The sequence below is a fragment of the Lasiosphaeria miniovina genome (genome assembly GCF_030549165.1).
Source record: "Lasiosphaeria miniovina strain SMH2392-1A chromosome Unknown B0T26scaffold_3, whole genome shotgun sequence".
Lineage (NCBI taxonomy): Eukaryota > Fungi > Ascomycota > Sordariomycetes > Sordariales > Lasiosphaeriaceae > Lasiosphaeria > Lasiosphaeria miniovina.
The window spans coordinates 1,966,083-1,985,017 of record NW_026848222.1 but is presented as its reverse complement, the minus strand read 5'-3'; the positions used below and the strand labels follow the sequence as shown (position 1 = coordinate 1,985,017).

The window sequence follows — 18,935 nt, the reverse complement described above, 5'->3', positions numbered from 1 at the left end:
GGCAGCACAGAGCTACAGGGCCTGCCGCAGGACCAACATCCCCCAAGTCCGGCGTCTATTACCACCGGGAGTCACTCCCATTCTGAGAGGGAAGACCCTCCACAACCCATGTCTCTTGATAGTTGGGCAGTCTCCGAGTCGGATGAGGGCTCCGGTGTCCATTATCCAGCATTAATCCGAGGTATCAGCCCGACGGAGGTACTGGATTGCTTCAAAGCCGAACCTGCATTTCAGAGCATGGTGGCTGAGATTGACCGGGCTATGGATCGCTACTGCAGCGACAAGTTGGTCGCAATAAGTCGGCGGGTTGGACACAGTCTGCGTCGCCACTATCCGGAGCCTACTGCTAGCCATAAAGCACAAATTCTCACGGCCACTTTCAGAGTGGACTGGAACCTGGGGGACTATCTGCGTCGAAACTACGACGATGGTGTTTCCCAGAACCTGGGAAGCATAGGGGCGGTGACGGGTGAGCTGTCAGATGCGCAGTACTGCACCGTTGCACAATACTTCAAACCAACCTGGCCGACACAGCCGCAGACGCTCCTGCGCGCGGTGCGAGACGGCCTTGATCGACAGGCACAGGCACAGGCACAGGCACGCTAGGGGGTTAACAACCCTGCTGGTTGGCTTGCAGACGATGATTTTGCAACCGAGAGCATCTTGGTCGACCTTAGCTGCAATAAGGTCTGGGTGCATGGACCGGAGCAGTTTCTGATCACCGTCGCACAGCAGATTGCATGGCTTGCTGCGGCGTGCTCCTTGAAGCAGGACGGTGTCCGATATGCTCACGCAGTAGTGGTTGAGAGTGCGGTTGCGAGTGCGGTTGCCGAGCCGACACTCACATGCGCGCCGAAGCTGCGGTTCGACGTCAGCGTGGAGCTCGAAATGCCGCCTCCATCTCGTAGCTCCCTTGGCTCCCCTGGCTCGCCAGTCAGCGGTAGCTGCTGGAATAGCATACTGGACCCAGCAGTCATGGTGGTGGGCTATCCAATTGCGAAACGGGATAACGGCGAGCGTGGGCTGGAAATCCATCCCTACCAAATGGCCAACTTTGTCGACCTTTCCGAGGCTGTCACGCTCGACGGCGGCTATGTTATCAAGGGCATGTTCCACGCCTTTGTCCCAGTTCGACGCTTTGGAAAGGGTCCGAATGGGGGGTCCGAGTCCCTTCAGTGGCACGTCGTTTCTAGTCCCTATCCCACACCGCTCGAGTGGGACGACATCGTCGACCAGTGTCCCGCGCGAGAGCTGCAGCGGGACCCAGACGCATTGTGGAATGCGAGGAGCTAATTCGGCTGGACAAGTAGCGCCATTTCATATATAGGTTGGTTGTTAATTACGTCATCATTTGTGTTTGTTTGTCTGTTTGCCTTCCATTTGCTGACAGCTCGCGTCTCGCGACTATATTAATCAGGGACGAGAAACTGTGCCTTCAGTCTCACTCATGGATCGACGGCGAGTCTCGAATCATTAGCGGATTCCCACCTATATCCGCTGCGCTTTGAAAGAATAAAAATTGGGGCCCGGTTCATCGGAGGCAGCTCGAATACTCGAGGAGTAAAACAGAGGGAATTTCAACTCAAGTAAAATTGCATGACTTGACCCTAATCCTCGACAGCGCTAAACAACTGGTTGTCATCTTTTACGGCACGAAGGACTCCAGAGGCATACAAATTACAGGAGAAGAGTTTATTTTGCAGCTTATGCAGGACTGGCAAAGGGTCGGACACCTGGATGCTCGGGGGCTGAAGCTGAGGTCGCCGGCAGACATCAGCTCCAGTTTGAGAGACCGGGAGACGACAGTGCGGCGCACCGTCAAAAGAAACGCTGACAAAGTGGTCAGACATTACTCGAGGCAACCGCGCGACATGAAAAAAGAAGGTGTTGAAATTGGGGAAGCTGACAAGCTGTTCAAAGAAGACGCCGCTCGCATCTACTCCTTCCTCGACGCCATGCGTGGGAACATGCGTTCAGCAAATGCGTTCCGTATATGAAAACTCCCCAAAAGAAGAATCCTCTACGGCTGGGAGTACCTAGATCTTGTCGAAAGAAGCGACAATTTGGACCCCCGCCATGTGCAGCTCAAAGACACGTGTGGAGAATGGCAAAAGTACGCAAAAGACATCCGTGCTGTGCCAATTTTCGTCGAAACCCTCGGCAACATCATCAAGCCGGAAAACCCCTTAAACACCTGTCCACGTCTCCGGACCCTCCCCGCAAACCGGTCCTACCTCGCGGTGCCCGAAGCTACGCTCCAGAGGAACTTCGATCGGCTACCTGGATCCACCGGCCAAACACAACTCACCAAGGGCAATCACACCCTCTTCGGGAGAAGATTGATATTCAATCGTTGCGACGAAAGGTGTAAAGGGGACTGCCATCGGATGCAGATGATTATAGGGACGAAGAGTTTGGCATGGTGGAGGACGAAAGTAACCAATGACTCTAGTTTGGCGGATGAGATGGGACCTAAGACCTTCCCGGCTGGGAGTGCCATCATCATGAGCTGCGATGAATATCTTCGCGACGTCTACGGCCGGGCGGGGCGGGTCATGATGGCCCGGGAACGACAGCGGCGAAGTTCTTCCGGCTCTTCTGGTTCTTCTAGTTCAGATTACTCCTCCGTAGCTAACAGAACATCAAATACGACAACCAGGCAGTCCCAGGGGCCATTGGAGACGGAGCGGTATGGACCTCGGCCCCGACCCGGACCTCAACCCCGGCAGAACTCTACCAGGGGCAGCCGCAGTCGACAGTCTGACGATCTCCCGAGTCGTGAGCCCCAGAGTTCCACTGGCAGTGAGTCCAGACACCGCCGACGCCGCAGGCAGGACGCGGTTGGCAGGCGGCAGTTTGGTGATGACTATAGGTCGGCGCAAAGTCAACAGCGGCGGCGAGAAACGCCGGTCCGTGTGTCTCACTCACGACCACAAATGGAATCTCAAAGATCTTCTTTTCTGCATGTACATCGACCTGTACAAGAGAGTCAGACACCTCAATATGAGCCGGCCGAACGTCGTGATAACCGTTCGTCACGCACCTCGCAATATAACCGTGGGAGCAGTAGTCCATCTAGGAACAATCCCTCCCGTGCTCCCCCCCACCCAAGGCAACAACGGGAAGGTCAAACACCAAAAACATCAGTACCGCTCGCAGTTTCATCAGAGAATGGCGACGACTCAGAGGAAGAAGGTTGGATAAGAGTAGAAAATAGAAGGCAGAGGAGGAGGAGGAGGAGGAACTTGAACTATGGCTAGGTACCCACCTACGTAGTTACTAGTGATTAGAGGTTCAGGGGCCGGGTACCACGGGGAAATAGTCCGCCAAATTACGCCCCAATAGCTTTTGTTCCTCCATTGACTTGTATGGATTTTTCAAGATAACGTTCACTTTGCCACCCGGGCTTTGGTGTAGCCAGAGATCGAGCGAACAACAACCCCCATTTCTGATGCATTTTATTTTATTCCTGCTCCAGACTTTCCAGAACAATCACCTCTGTACATGACATGACCTAGCATCTTTTGCTCGCTCGAGTCCAAAAAGTCAAATGCTTTCCCCAAGCAGTTCCAGACCCCAAAAACAACCGTCGTCAACGCCCGACCACGACTCTAGGTACCACAACAACCACTAAACAACAAAACAATAAAAAGAGAAAGAAAAAAAACATGCAACACTAGGGATTCGCTGGTCATCACCGACCTAACTACTAGTCTGGCCCTCAGAACCTTTTTCTCTGGGACTCAAAGTGGCCGAAAATGAGGGTATTTGGAGCCGAAAACGGGTTCGAAAAGTATACCGAATAAGAACGCGGTGTCTTACGGCGTATCCGTTTCGTAACCTTCAAACTAACTACGACCGTTCACAAGACCAACCAAGAATAGGGGTAGGAAACGGACAAAAACTTAGTTATATTATCCCTCCCCCTCTTCTCTCGTTATGCCCTTAATTCTCCTTACATTGTTAAATCACTCACTTTTACTATTATTGTTCTTACAACGTCATGCCGTCAGGCCTGACCGGACCCTTCTTCAGGTAGGTACACAAGAAACCGTACTCTGTACGGAGCCGGGTGAAAACTCGCATCTTTACTTCTGACTTTTTCCGATGTTTCCTCTCGCTACAACTTCCGGGGCTGAGCCTCACAGGGGCTCACCCCGGGTTCTCTATGCCCCGATACCCGACGGTCCACTGCTCCCCTCGGTGGGGCTCAATCTCCCACCTCGGGGTAAGGGGCTTCCATTTATCGGTTTGGCGCCTGTTGTTCCTGTGGGAGTGAACTCCTGTGGGAGGATCCTTCCTTGCGCACATTCTGGGTCTTCTTATCAATGAATGGAATTTGGTCTCTTCGGGATAAGTCGGGTATATTGTGCGATTTTTTTTCGCGCGGGATTGGTATCGCGGTGTCGAGCCGCGTGTGGCCAATGATGCGATTAAAGCCGCCTCCTCGCAAGCGCTCCACTGTGATTTGGCTGGGTTCTGAGCCGGGCCAGATAGTATTCACGGCAAGCTCCAGAGCCCGAGCTTGGAAGGTGGCAAATGGTTCGTGGTCATACTGGAGCGACGAAGAGTCTGATTCGGTGTCGTCGCTGCCATCTGGCCCAGGCGAGCTTGAGAGGGAGCGAGCGGATGTTGGGGTCAAGGGAGGAGACATTTTGGCGACATCAGAGAGGGTTAGCGGGTAGTCGAGGATGCTATCACCCAGGTGGTTCAATCCTGCTCTCAAGGCTGGAGAGGTTCTTCCCACACTTGTGCTACAGCCAGGGAACGGTGTGCTGGTGGTTGGACACCCATTCTTCTGCCCCTTGCTGGATAGTTGGTACTTCGGCCATTTACAAAAGGCGTGTATGGGGGTGGTAGGGTGATGTTTTCCCACTGCCCCGAGGTTCTTTCGCCGTTGGCAGGGCTGATGTCAGCGCCATTGTGAGGAGCGAGGTGACTTGCCCCCCAACCCTCCCCCACCCGACCACCTTTTACACCAAGACGCTACGTCTTTGAACAACCGTAAGCACTGTCAATTGTGAAGCTATTTACAAGCAAAATATAGCAAAATGTAGCTAATTGATCGCTTAATCCATATACCGTACAGGCACCCTAGTTACACACCCAGATCTAGTCATTCTTGCAGGTAGAATATCATCATCTATAACATCCTCCTCCTCGTCTTCTTCCATCTCTTCTTCTTGCGGCTCTACTTAAGCCTTAATTTTAGCCTCAACTTGAGGCTCTATAGGAACCTCGCCACCTAGTAATATAGTCCCCAGTGTTCCTTTCCCGTCAACGCCATGGTAATTAAAAAAAACAAAGAAACCACGCTATTGCACTGAAAGCAAGCCATTATCTACCGCCCGTTCATAAAACGAGGGCCGTTCCATTACCAAAGTATTTCGCGCTCACAAATTCCGCTAGCTGATCCCTAGACATGTCTTCTTGCTTTCCTCCCATTCTTAGTGTGGAGTAGTGAATATAATAGAATAGGTTGCCCCTGCCATGTGTGTATTATCCCAGAAACAAACCCCCCAGAAAACAAGATCACCAAAGCAGATTCCTCTCCATATGTAACGCGAAGCTGCCATGATACAGATGCCCTATCCTCTTGCCAAAAATTCCGCGGTTTACCACATTATAAAGCTGTATATACAGAGAGCTTGAAAGCAGCACAAACCGTCTTGTGGTTTTAGGACCCAGGAACGCCCCATTTTCGGAAAGACAAAAGAAATCATCGCAACAAAAGAAAAAAAGAGCGGCGAGCGGCATCAATAGCTGCGCGAAGTGACATTGAAGCTGGAATCTCCTGCCGAGGTGTCCTTCTCTCCGTTTTGGCTGGTAGGATACCCTGCAAAATAGTTGTTAGTAAGGCTACTTCGGTATCCAACATTGAAGATAAAACTTACACCACGAACAGACAGCTATGATGACATAGAGACACATTAGTAACATGCCCTCCAGCCAATGGCTCTTGCCGTCGGCAATCAGATAGTTGACGAGAAGTACAGCGACGAAGAGGACGGCGACCTGAAAAGGGTCAAAGCTCAGCGACATGGCGTCCTTGCCCAAGCCCCAGCCGATAATAACGAGCAGGGGAATGATAAAGAGCGCAACCTGCATGCTCGAGCCGACAGCGACGCCAATGGCCAGGTCCATCTTGTCCTTGATTGCGACCGTGACAGCGGTCGCGTGCTCGGCAGCGTTACCAACGATAGGTAAAAGGATCAGACCAACAAACTCGGCGCTGATAGTGCCGGTAACGGAGTCAATGCCATCAACCATGAACTCGGCGCAAAAGGCAATGATGACGGTCGAGACGAGAAGGGTAGCGACGGCAACATAGAAGTGCAGCTGAGGTTCCTCGCCCTCCTCTTCCTCTTCCTCGTCCGTCTTCGGTGGTGTTGTCAGGTGCTCCCTCAGCTTCTCATTGTCCGTCTGTTCCGCTGGGAGACTGTGCCCCACGAAAATACCAGCCGGTCTGACGATGCCTTGTTCGAACGCGTTGTCGTCAAGACTCTTAGTGCTCGGGGTTTTATGGCGACGGAAAGGCTTGGCCTCGACCTTTTGACTCGGCTCGGCGAACACCTTGGAATGCGTCTTGAGTTGGAAGAACAGGTACCCTCCATACACAAAAAGCAGGACGACTGACGTGCCGCGCGATAGCTTGGCGACGTCGCTTGTGGGCGTGTTGCTTGCGATATCGAACACGGTGGGCACGATAACACCGGCCACGGCCAGAGCCAGAAGACTCGCCGCCGTTTGGGCGACAACCGTATTGAAGAACTGCTCTTGTCTCCTCAGTCCGCCAAAAAAGAAGCACATGCCCAAAACCAGCAGAAGATTTGACAGAATGCTTCCAATCAAAGACGTCTGTACAATCACTACCTTGTTGTCTATCAAGGCAATGATGGCAATGATCAGTTCGACAGCGTTACTGTGCATGGCAGGTCAGCGGCGAGTTCAGCCAAAAAAAAAAAAAAAAAAAAAAAACTATCCAAACGCCGAGATAAAGACGTACCCAAAAGTGGCGTTCAGCAGGCCGCCTACGGTTTCGCCTGTCCGCAAGGCAATCTCCTCAGTCGCAAAACTGAGCATGGCAGCTAGCGGCACAATGGCAATAAAGTTGACGACAAAGACGACAACGCCACTGATGCCCTTGACGTAATTGAGAGCAATTCCGACCGGCGCCGCAATGAGCAGGACATTGATCCACGAGTTGAACAAAGTGCGCGTGATCTGGTTTCCAACCGTGAAAGGTGTCTTTGGCGTGAGGTGTTTGAAGAAGGTCCGGTTCTTCTTCTTCTTCTCGCTGCCGTCGATGGCTCCCTCTTTGTTGCGGTCGAGGACGTTGGCGTCTGATTGCGATTCGCGGCTCGATGTTGTCTTTCTGCGCACTAGATTCTGGCCGTCGGCATTTGTTCCAAGAGACGTCGACTGCTGAGAAGCTAAAGACGCATCTCCCCCACTGTTGGTTCCCGCTCCTGTCCCAGCTCCTGTCCCCGCTCCCTCGTCATGCTGATCGCGACGCGGGGCTTCTTGTTCCTTGCCGGATCTCGAAACGGCAGGGCCACGGTTAACGAAGCGTGGTCCCCTCGATGAACTTGGTTGCACTGGCGCTGATTGCGAAGTCGAGAGGGGGAGAAAACCGTTGCCAGGGCTTGGGAGTCCGGGGCTGCGCAGCTGGCCGCCCTCGAGCCGACTGCTGGCATCCCAGGTCTCGGATCGCGGGCTTCGGGCCTCATTTCTAAAATTCAAGCTAAAGGGGTTGAATTCGGCGTTCTGGCGACCTTCGTTGTGCGCCTTGCGCTTAAGTGCCAGTAAATTGACTAGAGTGGCCATGATGTTAGAGAGCTGGCGGGACAAGGCAGGCAGGTATGCAGGCGACTAGGCAGGCAGGGACACGGGCAGACAAGCTTTATCGGGCCAGCTTGCTGTCGCGCCGAGCGCCGAACGGCATGGCTTCGACCGAGATCCAGATCGCGGCCTTTGCGACGAGGTCAAATTGGCACCTTCCCTCTCCAGAGATGAGGCTGCGACGCGCACTTTTTTGCGCCGGGTTGACTCGGTCGCGCAATGGAACTCGGAGGCTCGGAAGGGCAGGGCAATGGAGGGGGTGAGGATGCGGAGGGCAAGGCTCTCCCGGGAATAATTGGGCAAGGCTGGATTGGAGAGGAGGTCATGTGAAGCACCGGGAATGTGCGGTTTTGGGGACGGGCGACACCTCCGCAAGCGCGCAGCTGTGCTGCTGTGTCACGTCCGTTTATGAAGCAAATTGGGCCACTTACACGACGCCATCGGCGCTGGGTCCGCAAGGCAGCTTTTGGAAAGCTTAACTTTGGTCTATCCACAACCGCCCGAGAAAAATGCTGGCCCTGGAGAATAGAGATGCGAATCAGTTTGAGTTTGGGTTTGCTTGGCTGGCCGCGTCGATGCGGAGAATAAGGTCCAGTAGCTTTTGGGAAGGTGCGAGGCGCGAACAAGACAATTTGAAGTTGAGATGCGTGGCGTTCTCGTGCGCCTCCGTCAATGGGGATTGCATACCTAGGTGGGTGGGATCTTTGTGAATTGCGGCTTGTCTTTGTCCACCACGCTGAAGTGTGATGTAAAAAGCAGCGAGGAACAAAACAATTGGAGAACAAAAGTTGCGGATATTGCCAGGCCAGACGGGAGTTGTCGAGGTCACCGAGCCTACTGGGAAATGGCAAAAACCTTTGTTTTTGTGGGGAAGCGAATGTGAAATGACGATCGCTTGGGCCTTGGGTGGGGGACCTGGCGCTCCGTTAGTCAGGGGGGCATACAACTCCGTTTAGACTTTTAGGCGGCAGGAGAAATAGACTTGGTCTCGACTCCAATGGATGGCCACATGGATGGACCGTAAGGTAGGTATATACGAACCCACTTTTGTTTCTGTCTTGGGGCTCCTCAGGAAAGTGCGATGGAATGGAGATAGATTCCAGGGCCGATCCGTTCGTTATAGGTCAAGAAAGCCGACACGGCAGAGGCGAGATGGAAGGAAGATGGGCCAAGAACTTTGGAGGGGGGAACATGCGACACTCGGGGGACACCAAACCCGTCCTTCCAACGCGATATTGGTTGCAGGAGTGTGTTCAGGAAACAGGTGAAAACGGCTTGCTGCGACACAGAATCCGGGAACTTGAGGCGGTGTGGGAGAGCTTGAGCTTGTTGGTTGTATCGATGTATTGTGCGGGAGGCAAGGTAAATAAATGTAGGTGGCGTTAGCTCTCCGTCTATAGCTTAGCTTGTCGACGTATCAAAAACGCAAATCCGCCGTCGGGGTGCCAGAGTCCGCGCCGCGTCCGTTGAATAAGAAGTAGAGGTAAGCTAGGGCTGGAACACTTTTGGGAAGGGACGGAGCTTGCAACAAACAAAGCACGGAAGAAGGCGGGAAAAGTCAAACAGGGACTTGAGGCGCCGCTTAAGCTGGTGGGTAGGTAGGCATGAATGTTGTATGGAAATGAGTCTCGATAGCGAAGAAAGAAGTTGGTATTTCTAAATGAACGTTGGAATGGCTGGCTTATACTACTAGCAATAGCTATATCATCTGCTCCATCTATAATCGGGTCAACCTGGCCAGACCCAACATACTGACAACAGACCAACTGACGACTGGGGGGTTTCATGAGCCACACCTACGAATACGTAGTCCCTGAAAAGGCAGTGCCGCCACGGTCACGTTGTTCGGGGCCTTGCACACGGGGAAAACACTGGCTCCTAGACAAGAGCGGCGATTTCTCATTTACCGCGCGACAGCTTCTTTGCGCTCCTCACAGTGACGGAGGGTCGCGCAAACGGTGTAGGAGGCGGAAGTTCAAGACTGCGCAAAGGAAAAGCGAACGAACCCACCTACCTATATCAACCTCTGAATAAATCAGGGAAGGAGCATCTCGAATGACAACACACCTCAAACATTTTGGCCCGGGCTCTCAATTCCGCCCGTTCCGCTTCATTCGTACCTTACACACGTGTACAAACATACGTTAGGCAGTGTACGACCTTTCCCCAGAGCCCGGGCACCGCAAGCGGAAGGGGATTTCTTGAAAGAAAAATCCCGATACTAGGCCGCTGGCGACTGGCCGCTGGAACGAAAAGAAAGTCGCCTACCTACAGGTATTAGTTTGAACCTGACGTAGGTAGCCGTAGCGTAGGTTGTTTTACACAAGGTGCGGCAACAGCCTAGGCAGGTATGCACGCACCCTTGTACAAAGTTTCTGACTTATTACCCACTGCCGCGCGCTGACGTCAACGAAAACCACCTTAAAACACATTCATCACCAGTCTCGCTCTATGTGTCTCAGCCAGTGTGCCTTGGTCTGAAGTCGATAAAAGCAAACGCCATGAGCTACGCCAAGCAAAGCGGGAGTTGCACCAAGCATGCGGACCACGCTATACAAGCTTTTGGGCCAAGGGGCCAAGAAGAGCTTGATTTTGGGTTTCTTTCCTTGGCCCTAGGCCTTCTCTCTTTTGTGCTGCTCTTCTCAAGCATTTCCAAAACTTCCAAGCAAATTCCAAGCAAAAACAAGCAATGGCCGAGCCCTTGGCAGCGCGGGGGCTGGCATACAAGCTCTTTGTTATACAGAGACAAAAAAGCCCACAGATTTGATGGGGCCCCGCCGCGTACGTAGTCAGTCTGCCGGGCTGTGTGGATTGACAAATGAATGGATGAATGGGGCAAAACAATACAAACCCAAATCGGGAATTACAGATACGTAGAAGGCAGGGGTTTCCAAACACGTACCTTAGGTATGATGGAGCCCGGTTTCGTTTGCCATTGGCCCTGGAATTGGCAATTGGCAATTGAGCAAATGCGACCTAACGGGAGGCCTCCCCTCCTCCTATCCTCACCTCACCTGCCTCAAGTCTCATTACGGATCAAATCGGGCCCCGAAACTGAACCGCCACCAAAGCAGCGTGCATCGCCAAGACTGCCTTTCACTCCGTTATTGGGACGGACTAGGGCGACGCGGCATCGGTCTCCCGAATCCATGGCCAATGGGACTGATACCATCTGCGCGATTTTCGTGGTTCACCATTCAACTGCTCATCCATGGTGTCAGGCGGAGCTGGTGTTGCTGTTCTGTCTGTCTGTCTGACTGTCTATTAATCCAGTGACAAGAGACTGGGGTTGCACCGACTGTCTTGGTTGTCATCCCGACACAAGAACTCTTGCCAGGCATACAGTAGACTCTCCGGCACGGAACAGAGTTGTGTAGTAGAGTCAAGGTAGGCTTTGGGTGATGTACATACATTACATGAACACACACAGATACAAACAGGTCCCCGCCTGCTACTTAGCGTCTCTCTCTGTCCCCCACACCACTACCGTTGCCGTTACCATTACCATTACCATTGCCACTGCCACTGCCACTGCCACGCTCACTGCCTCCCGTTCCGATCCTCAAGCCCATCGTCATTACATCTTGCTGCACGCTGCCCCGCCTCAACATCATGAGCGTTGGGAGCGCCGGGCTACCCATCCGCGGGCTTGAGCTCGCGCTCGCGCCGTACGGGTCTGAGCCCAACACTGCCGGAGGCAGCCCGAGAACCGGAATGTTTGTGTCTAGAATCGCACTACTGTGAGGCGTCGCTAACGGCGTCACCATAACCGCCCCCGAACCTGCCTGCTGCTGCTGCTGCTGCTGTGTGCCCCTATTCTCCACGATTTCTTTGTAGAAGCTCTCGAGAGCTGGGGCATCTGAGCAGAAGGCTTCGAGGTCATCCTTGACCGTCTCTGGTTCCAGGCCGCTTAAAGCCCCGCCCGCTGGTTTGAGCTGTCCCGGCGTGCCGAATCCTCCACCACCGGCTGATGGTGGTCCGCTAATCATACCTCCCCCTCCTCCTCCTCCTCCACCACCACCGACGGCTACCGGCCGCACCATCGGGGAAAGGAAAGAGGTAGGCCTGACTGACGGCGACGAAATGGGCGTCGGCTCCGGGAAGCCATATGAGCCCGGTGTGGGCATGCGCCCGCCTCCTAGCCCAAGACTACCGCTGCCGACGCTGCGGTCCATAGAACCTCCCTGCTGTTGTTCGCCGCGTAGCTCCTTCTGCATCTCCTTCTCGCGAGCCGTCGCGGCCCTGTTGCTATAGAGCCGGTTGGCAAGGACTAGGATGCTGCCGTCGTCTGTGATCTCTGCTAGCACCACGCCGGACCGGTGGATGTACTGCGTGTATCGGAAATCCGGCTTCCCCCACGAATACGAAATGTCTACGTTGCTTGGGAAGTTAGAAGCCGCCTCCACGTCCAGCACGTAGTCAAACTTTCTGAGAATTGCCCTTTGGTAAAAGTGCCGGCCGGGCTGTGCTTGCGGCGCAAACGACGTGGGGTCGTAGTATGTCGCGGGTGGCTGGTCTGGCGGAGGCACGGCAAGCTTTATTAGATATGGCTGCCGGAATGGGTTTGTGTTCGTGATGGCGCACGCCTCTGCAATCGGCACCTCGACAAGCCTGAGGCCATAACACGCGGCTTCCCGTGCCCAGTTCTCAATGGCATCTTCGATCAGTTTCGCCGTCACGTTCATCCAGTCGATCCGGATGTGGTAGCAGTTGTCGGGATTGTGTAGCCTGTCATAGTGCAGCTCGACTATTTCTTGCCGGTAGGACCGCTTCCGGTGGTCCACGTCGTACTTGATCACCTTGCTCAAGACAACCTTTGGTTTCTTACCACCGCTACCGCCGCCGCTCATGGGCGCTGTCGGTGTCGTGGCGCCCGATGACGGCGAATTTCCTTCGTGGATTGAGGTTGGCCTCGAAAGCCCTGACCGCGGAGAGTCTCGAGGCAGGTTCTCCGCCATGGGGGTCGAGGGAACAGACATTTGCATCCGCTTTGTCTGAAACCAACTGGGCGGGTGTGGCTTCGCATATTCGCTGCAGATCTGGTAAAAGTATTGTCCATCTCTGAACGGATGCCGTTTCTCAACGTGGACGAAGAGCCCTCCTTCCCTTTTGGCGTCCTTGCCTCCGTCCCTCTCTTTTTCCTTTTCCTTCTCTTTCTCCTTTTCTTTCAGCCTGTCTTCGCTGGTTACCATGAGCTGGTTGCCTAGCGCCTCGGCCTCCTCGCGGTCTTCGAGGTCTTCAATGTTATCCATGAGCCAGCTTGTCATGTCTGACCCGATGAAACAGTTGTAGTGAAGACGCAGATGCCAACGGCGGTTCTGCATACGTACCCCTCCGTTCTCGACCGGCTGCTGTATGGCCTCTGCCAGCGCAGCGAGACTCAGGTTCTTCTTTTGAAATTGCTCTCTGCTCCTCACGAGCTGACCTTTGCGGGGCAGTCCTTCGAGCCCCTCCAAAAGCGGCAGCGTCTCAAGCTCGGCAGCAATCACGACCGAGGGGTCTTCGGTTTTATAGATGATGTCCAGTGGGTTGGTATCCTTCTTACGTCGAGGCGCCCCTGGTCCTTGAAATCGGCGTTCGTTTGGCGGGATGTAGCGATGTTTCTGCCATAGCTGAGCTAATTTCCTGATGCCTTCAATCCGAATTTCTTCTTCGCTATCGCCCGCCTGTGTCCTCGGAACCGACGGATGTCGGGCACTCATTGGTATCAAAACAAACCTGGCACGCCAAAATCGCAGCGGCTCGGTCAGCTCATCATTCTGTCCAGCAACGAACGAGTCGATGTAGTTCCAGTTTATCTCGGGTTTGGCGGGTATGGCATCAAACTCGACCGTTTGGTAACCACAATCCAACAACGTGCGGATTGCCGGCTTGTAAGAGGCACTGCCGCCAAAGACTGGCGTGAAGGTGTCTACGGGCTTGCGGACAAAGATGTTGACTTCAACTTCGGTTCCGCTGACGCACGATAGTTGATGGATTGTGGTGCCGACCGACATGAAAACGCTAGCCCCGTCCTCTGCCATGTGGTTGCGAGAAAATACATCGGCCACCCTCAGTTGTTTTTGGCCGAAAGCCTTTGCGACAGCCGGCCCGACTACGATCTGGAAGCCCTGGGAGAATCTCAAACTAATCAGCTCCCTGAGCAGTTCATCGCGCGACCTTGGCTCTTCGTTTGTCTCTTCGTCGATATCCTGCGAAACGTTATAGGGCTGGCGTTGGTACTCAGATTCAAACTGGGCCTTGGTTGGAAAGTATTCCGACGTCAGAGGAACGGCAGCCGGCGAGCACAGAGATTTCCATGTCATGACCCTCATCTCTTGAGGTCTGGGGAAGACGTGCTGCCAACGGCTATATAGCGTTGCCATGTCAACCCTATTGGAATCGGGGTTGCAAGGATTGAGCGGTGTCAGCCAGGGTGACAATGTTGCCGTTGGGGAGAGCGTCGATGGCAGTTCTGGCAATGCCCCCGCGAGGAGTTTGGAGTTGTAGAGCTTCATCGCATCCTCTGCTCTGATGGCATTCGAGTACTGTAGGTCCCGGTCACGGCCAACCACGTCTGGCCTAAGAGTGGATGAAAGGACGGATTCTGACAGGTTGAGCGTGCCGGGGTCTACTGACAACTGTTGGTTCCTTATAATAATCGGTCTGGTTGGGGTGTTTGGAGGCAGCTGTGGTCCCTGCCCCTGAGCAGGCGAGTGTGGCGACGCGGCTCCCTGGAATAGTGTGGGTGGCAGACCAGTCATTTTCTGGGGCGAACTTGGTCGCGGTTCCGCCCTGATTGGGGCCATTCTAGGATCTTGGGAATGGCGAGGCGCCGTCATTGTCCTCGAAGCCGCTACGCTCTCGGCGACTACTTCGGCAGTAGCAATCTTTGGGGCAGCAATCCCAAAGCCTCGGTTGCCGAGGCTGATATGGCGCATGAATTTTGGGGTTCTGAAATTGGATGAACTCGAGCTCGAGTTGTCTGTCCGAGTGCCCCCATAACTAGTTACAGGCTTACTCTCGAAACTGTCGACACCTGATCGATACGAGGGAGTCAGTAGAGCTGGTGCCATGGCTTGAGGGGTGCCAGTCGGGAATTTTCGATCCATGTACGAAGACCTAAAAGCACCTGCATCCCCCAAGACATGCCGCCTTGGGGTAACCTCATGGTCACGACGGCGCTTGCTGGGATAGGCCGAGCTCCGCCGTGATAACGGTAGATGTGCCCTGGAATCATCGTACTCCTGCAAGTGCTTCCAGATCGACTTCTCTCCACGCTTGCTACTCTTGTCTGGCACGAATTTTCGGAACCCGTACACGTGGTCAAATAGGGTTTCTTGGACTTTGAGGTTCTGGATAAAGACGTTTCCATCGATGCCGAGGTGCGGCTTTGAGACGTGATTTCCCTGTATCGCCTTTAGTGGAAATAGGGGATCCAAGTGTAGCGGCTTCGTCTCGATCTCATTGGTCTCCATCACGCTCCGCATCTGGAGGTCATACATGCGGCAGCGCACTGGGAATTCTTCACTAGACTGCACCCGGGAGACGTCGGAGACTGACAAGGCAATGCCGTGATACGACAGCTCTTCCTCGGACTCGCCAGTCCAGTACGAGACATGAAGCCACTGGGGCAATACATAGCACCACTCGTCCTCGGAAGCACTTGTACCAGAGGGTTGCCCGCGAAGCGAGCTGTCGGCTCCCTTACCCGGAGAGAAGGAGCCAAAAATGGTGGTATAACTCCCAAAAGCGGGCGTATTTTGCTTGGGCGTGCTGCCGTGGCTGAGTGCCAATCTTGACCTGCGCTGTACTAGATCCATGTACTGCGGATTGCGGTATCGGAACAGCGGCACCGAATGCAGGGGAATCTTGGGAAGACAGATCAAGTCAATGCCAACGCCGGTTCCCACCAACGCCTCGGTTGTGCGGCGCAAGGGCTCGTATTCAACCTCAAACACGCCGGGACTGGGGCTTATCACGACAATAGAAATGCCCGTCCTCATCAGGTCCCGGTCAATGTAGTCGTGGGCGTACAGCGACAAGGCCATGTTGATGGCCTCAAGGAAATTGCCATAGATAGCTTTACACGCCTCGGCCTTTATTGTGTTTGGAAACCCATCTCGGTCGGCCGAGTCCTCCGAGACGAGGACCGAGGCCAAGGCTTCCTGATGATACGTGCTTATGTCTTTGCGGAAATGGTTAAACTCGCGCTTCAGCTGGTAGAGAATCTTTGTCCATTCGCCGCTTGCCATCTCGCTAACAACAACGCGGTAGAAGTCCTTGTAGGGACGGCGGTCTCCAGACGAGTGGACGCTGGTATAGTAATCATTGTGCATTGCGGCGGTGGGAAGGCCGACCGAGATGCCCGTATCATACTCGACACGGGCAAACAAGACGATGCTGACGAGATGCTTCACTTTGAGGGTGGCCCACTTCTTGAACAGAGCGGGGAGGAAGCCGTTGACGACCCTGTTGAAGATGATCTCTCCGGATCCATCCGAGTCAAAGTCCCACATCTCGCGGGCCATCTGGATAAAGAGGACATAGCGGGCAGACTCGCTACGGAAGATGGGCTTGGTGTCACACCCAAAGAAGGCCGACTGGACCTTGCGGCCGCCGACGTGTACGGCCGTCACTTGTGCCTTGACGGTGCCCATGAACAAGACCATCTGGCCCTTGTAGACTGTCCTCTCAGACAGCTCTCCAACAGCTAGGCGCCACATGTCGGATCGGGAGAGATACTGGTCCTTGAAGCAGAGTTCGACGTGGGAGGCCTCTACCGCCGGATTTAATGCATCGATCTGTCCAGACTCCTTAGCGCTTGCTACGAGGTGTGTAGGCTAAGGAAAGGGGCTAGAGGCAGATTAAGGGGGAAGGGGGAAGGGGGGGACAGCAAAGAGAAAACCTACTGGGGTCAGGGCAACCTGGGAGCCTTTCCTCATGCCGAAGACGTCGGCAATGTGCTTAGCGACGTAGACTTCGACGTTGGGGTGGCGGGCCTTGAGTTCCTTGGGCATGTCCTTGACGACGAAGATGTAGCGCCGCTCGCTCTCGGGCGTTTTGGCGGCAGCGGTCGAGGGCGAGGCAGCATCTCTATCTCTGGGGCGGTCATGCAGATGCTGCGGCTTGTAGCTGGGCTTGTCGGGCTCGGGCCTCAAGACATCAATGGCCATCAGAGCGCCAGGCTTAATGTCGTCGCCGACCACGTCGAGGTTGAGGAGCACCTCGTCGCGGGCAAACGACTCGTTGACAGTAATGGTCCATCGTGGCGGCTCGACGCGCAGCCTCATCGGGTCGCGGCCTCTGATGGTCGAATTACCGCTCGAGACGGTGTCGGGGGAGTGCGACGGCTCGAGGGGCGACGGCTGTTCGAGGGCGGTGTTCAGGCCGCTGCTACTGTTGCCGCTGTTATTGGCCCCGGTTGACGTTGACGCGGGCGTGGGCGTAGGCGTTGGCGTCGATGCTTGCGTTGGCCTGCTGGGCTGGCGGAGCTGCGGCCAGTTCGGCACGCTTACCGTGCCAATGCGCAGCGACATGTCCCGGGCAGCCGAGTCATCAATACTAGGTTGATGTGCTGTGATGTACTGAGCCTTGAAATTGAGGTTTCGTTCTGTTTCCTAGGTACAGTCTTCGTCGTTTGCCGCGATCCCGCCAATGGAGCCAAAGTTGCCGGCCGCGGTACGGATATCCTGCATCCATCTGTACTTGGTACAGTGGGCGCAACCCTTGTCTTGTGAGCTACAGCTGCGGAGGAAACGTGCGTCAAGATTGGATGGCGGAATCCCACGCTAAACCAAGTGGATCGAGTCCAGCACTCACACCGCCTTCGGAGCCGTTGATCTGGCCAATTACCGTTCGCAATTCCCCCCCGCACTTTGATCTCCAATGCTCCTCCACATTGGATCGGATTGCTTTCCCCAGAAACGGGACCTTCTAGCCCCGTATTACATCAAGTACCCGACCTTGCCTATGGAACTGTTCTGAACGCCGGCGTGCTGTGATCACTGCTTGGTATACAAGCCGCGATCCCGGGAAAGGCTTGCTCAAGGGCTTTGTGGCCAGTGTTACGATTTCAGGGGAAGTCAAGTGCGTGATATTCAACGGGTAAGTAATGTACAGTGTGTACAGTCTAATCCCTAGAAGCTTATCCTACGAGGTGGGGGTTAAAAACCGGGGGTACTTGCGTCAAAAACCAACTTGCTGTTTTTCGTTTAAATAGCTTCCTTTACATCCGCCTGAATCTTGATTGGTCTCCACGCTTCGCAAAATTCTAGAAACCGGAGGACCGGATTCTATATCTTTTAGAATCTTTTCTGGACCGAGACTCTCCTCTTCTGGATGCTTGGCCTCCCCACGTCGATAAGTTTCCGTATGTTTCCTCGAGCCGACACCGTTCCCGACTATCCCACGACCATAGCGCATAGCTTTGTGTTGGTCACCATCGTATGCATACCCAACTTCATCTCTCGGGACCGGTATATGGATGGCCGAGCAGCGCTTGGGCGTCTACTCCGTCCTCTGACAAGGGGAGCCAGCCCACTTACAGAATTCTCGGCCATGTTTGCCCGCGTCTGGCTAGCTGCGGCTTGGGCAAATTTGGCGGCAGCTCAGTTTATGACAGACTATAATCCGCTGTCGTTTTGTGTTAAGCTCTCGTGTGTGCTCTTCATCCTATGATGGGACACCACAACGCTGAGAGATACGAAGCTACCAAAATCACGTGGGGGATAACGCACCAGAAGCCCACTCCAGCCTAAGCGCCACCTAGACTTACCGCCATGACTCCGATGCTGATGGCGACCGTCCCACTTTCATGGAGACTCACCACCCCCCAGGATGCCTAGAATGGTGATGAAGACGAAAATTGTATCAGATCAGACGAACCGCTAGTCTGCCGAACAAGTCGGACGCGACGATAAAGGATAGCAAAACAAGGGTCATGCAGGCGGCTAGACCAATGTCAAGCATCCACCTTCGTAGTGTTGCCTTCCAGGGAGAGTCCGCCAAAGGGAACACGGGACAGACCCAAGCCTTGAAACGGTAAAGTCCGTCACGTAACTGAAACCCAGCCAGGACGGTGAAGAAGATTAGGGGGATGACAAAGAGGATGT

At 54.2% G+C, this 18,935-nt stretch overlaps 5 protein-coding genes across 5 annotated transcripts; 3 read left to right on the top strand and 2 right to left on the bottom strand.

Annotated features, from left to right (window-relative positions):
* Nucleotides 1-237: 237 nt before the first annotated feature.
* B0T26DRAFT_749625 (uncharacterized protein) lies at nt 238-1,293 on the top strand (the record flags this gene model as incomplete). The annotated part of the gene is made up of 2 exons (XM_060445129.1): nt 238-469; nt 638-1,293. 2 exons carry the CDS (start codon nt 238-240, stop codon nt 1,291-1,293), a joined length of 888 nt encoding a protein of 295 aa, XP_060298118.1.
* A 4,463-nt stretch (nt 1,294-5,756) lies between these two features.
* B0T26DRAFT_749624 (Sodium/calcium exchanger protein-domain-containing protein) lies at nt 5,757-7,827 on the bottom strand (the record flags this gene model as incomplete). Its single annotated transcript, XM_060445128.1, has 3 exons — nt 5,757-5,836; nt 5,895-6,922; nt 7,007-7,827. The coding sequence occupies 3 exons, from the start codon at nt 7,825-7,827 to the stop codon at nt 5,757-5,759; spliced, it is 1,929 nt and encodes a 642-aa protein (XP_060298117.1).
* An 817-nt stretch (nt 7,828-8,644) lies between these two features.
* Nucleotides 8,645-9,173, top strand: B0T26DRAFT_206966 (uncharacterized protein). Its single transcript, XM_060433776.1, has one exon. It carries the CDS (start codon nt 8,844-8,846, stop codon nt 9,108-9,110), a length of 267 nt encoding a protein of 88 aa, XP_060298116.1. The 5' UTR covers nt 8,645-8,843; the 3' UTR covers nt 9,111-9,173.
* Nucleotides 9,174-11,297: 2,124 nt separating this feature from the next.
* B0T26DRAFT_640675 (uncharacterized protein) lies at nt 11,298-17,360 on the bottom strand (the record flags this gene model as incomplete). The annotated part of the gene is made up of 2 exons (XM_060437251.1): nt 11,298-16,625; nt 16,734-17,360. The coding sequence occupies 2 exons, from the start codon at nt 17,358-17,360 to the stop codon at nt 11,298-11,300; spliced, it is 5,955 nt and encodes a 1,984-aa protein (XP_060298115.1).
* Nucleotides 17,361-18,047: 687 nt separating this feature from the next.
* On the top strand, nt 18,048-18,597 carry B0T26DRAFT_206936 (uncharacterized protein). The gene has a single exon (XM_060433775.1). It carries the CDS (start codon nt 18,163-18,165, stop codon nt 18,499-18,501), a length of 339 nt encoding a protein of 112 aa, XP_060298114.1. The 5' UTR covers nt 18,048-18,162; the 3' UTR covers nt 18,502-18,597.
* The last annotated feature ends 338 nt before the right edge of the window (nt 18,598-18,935 follow it).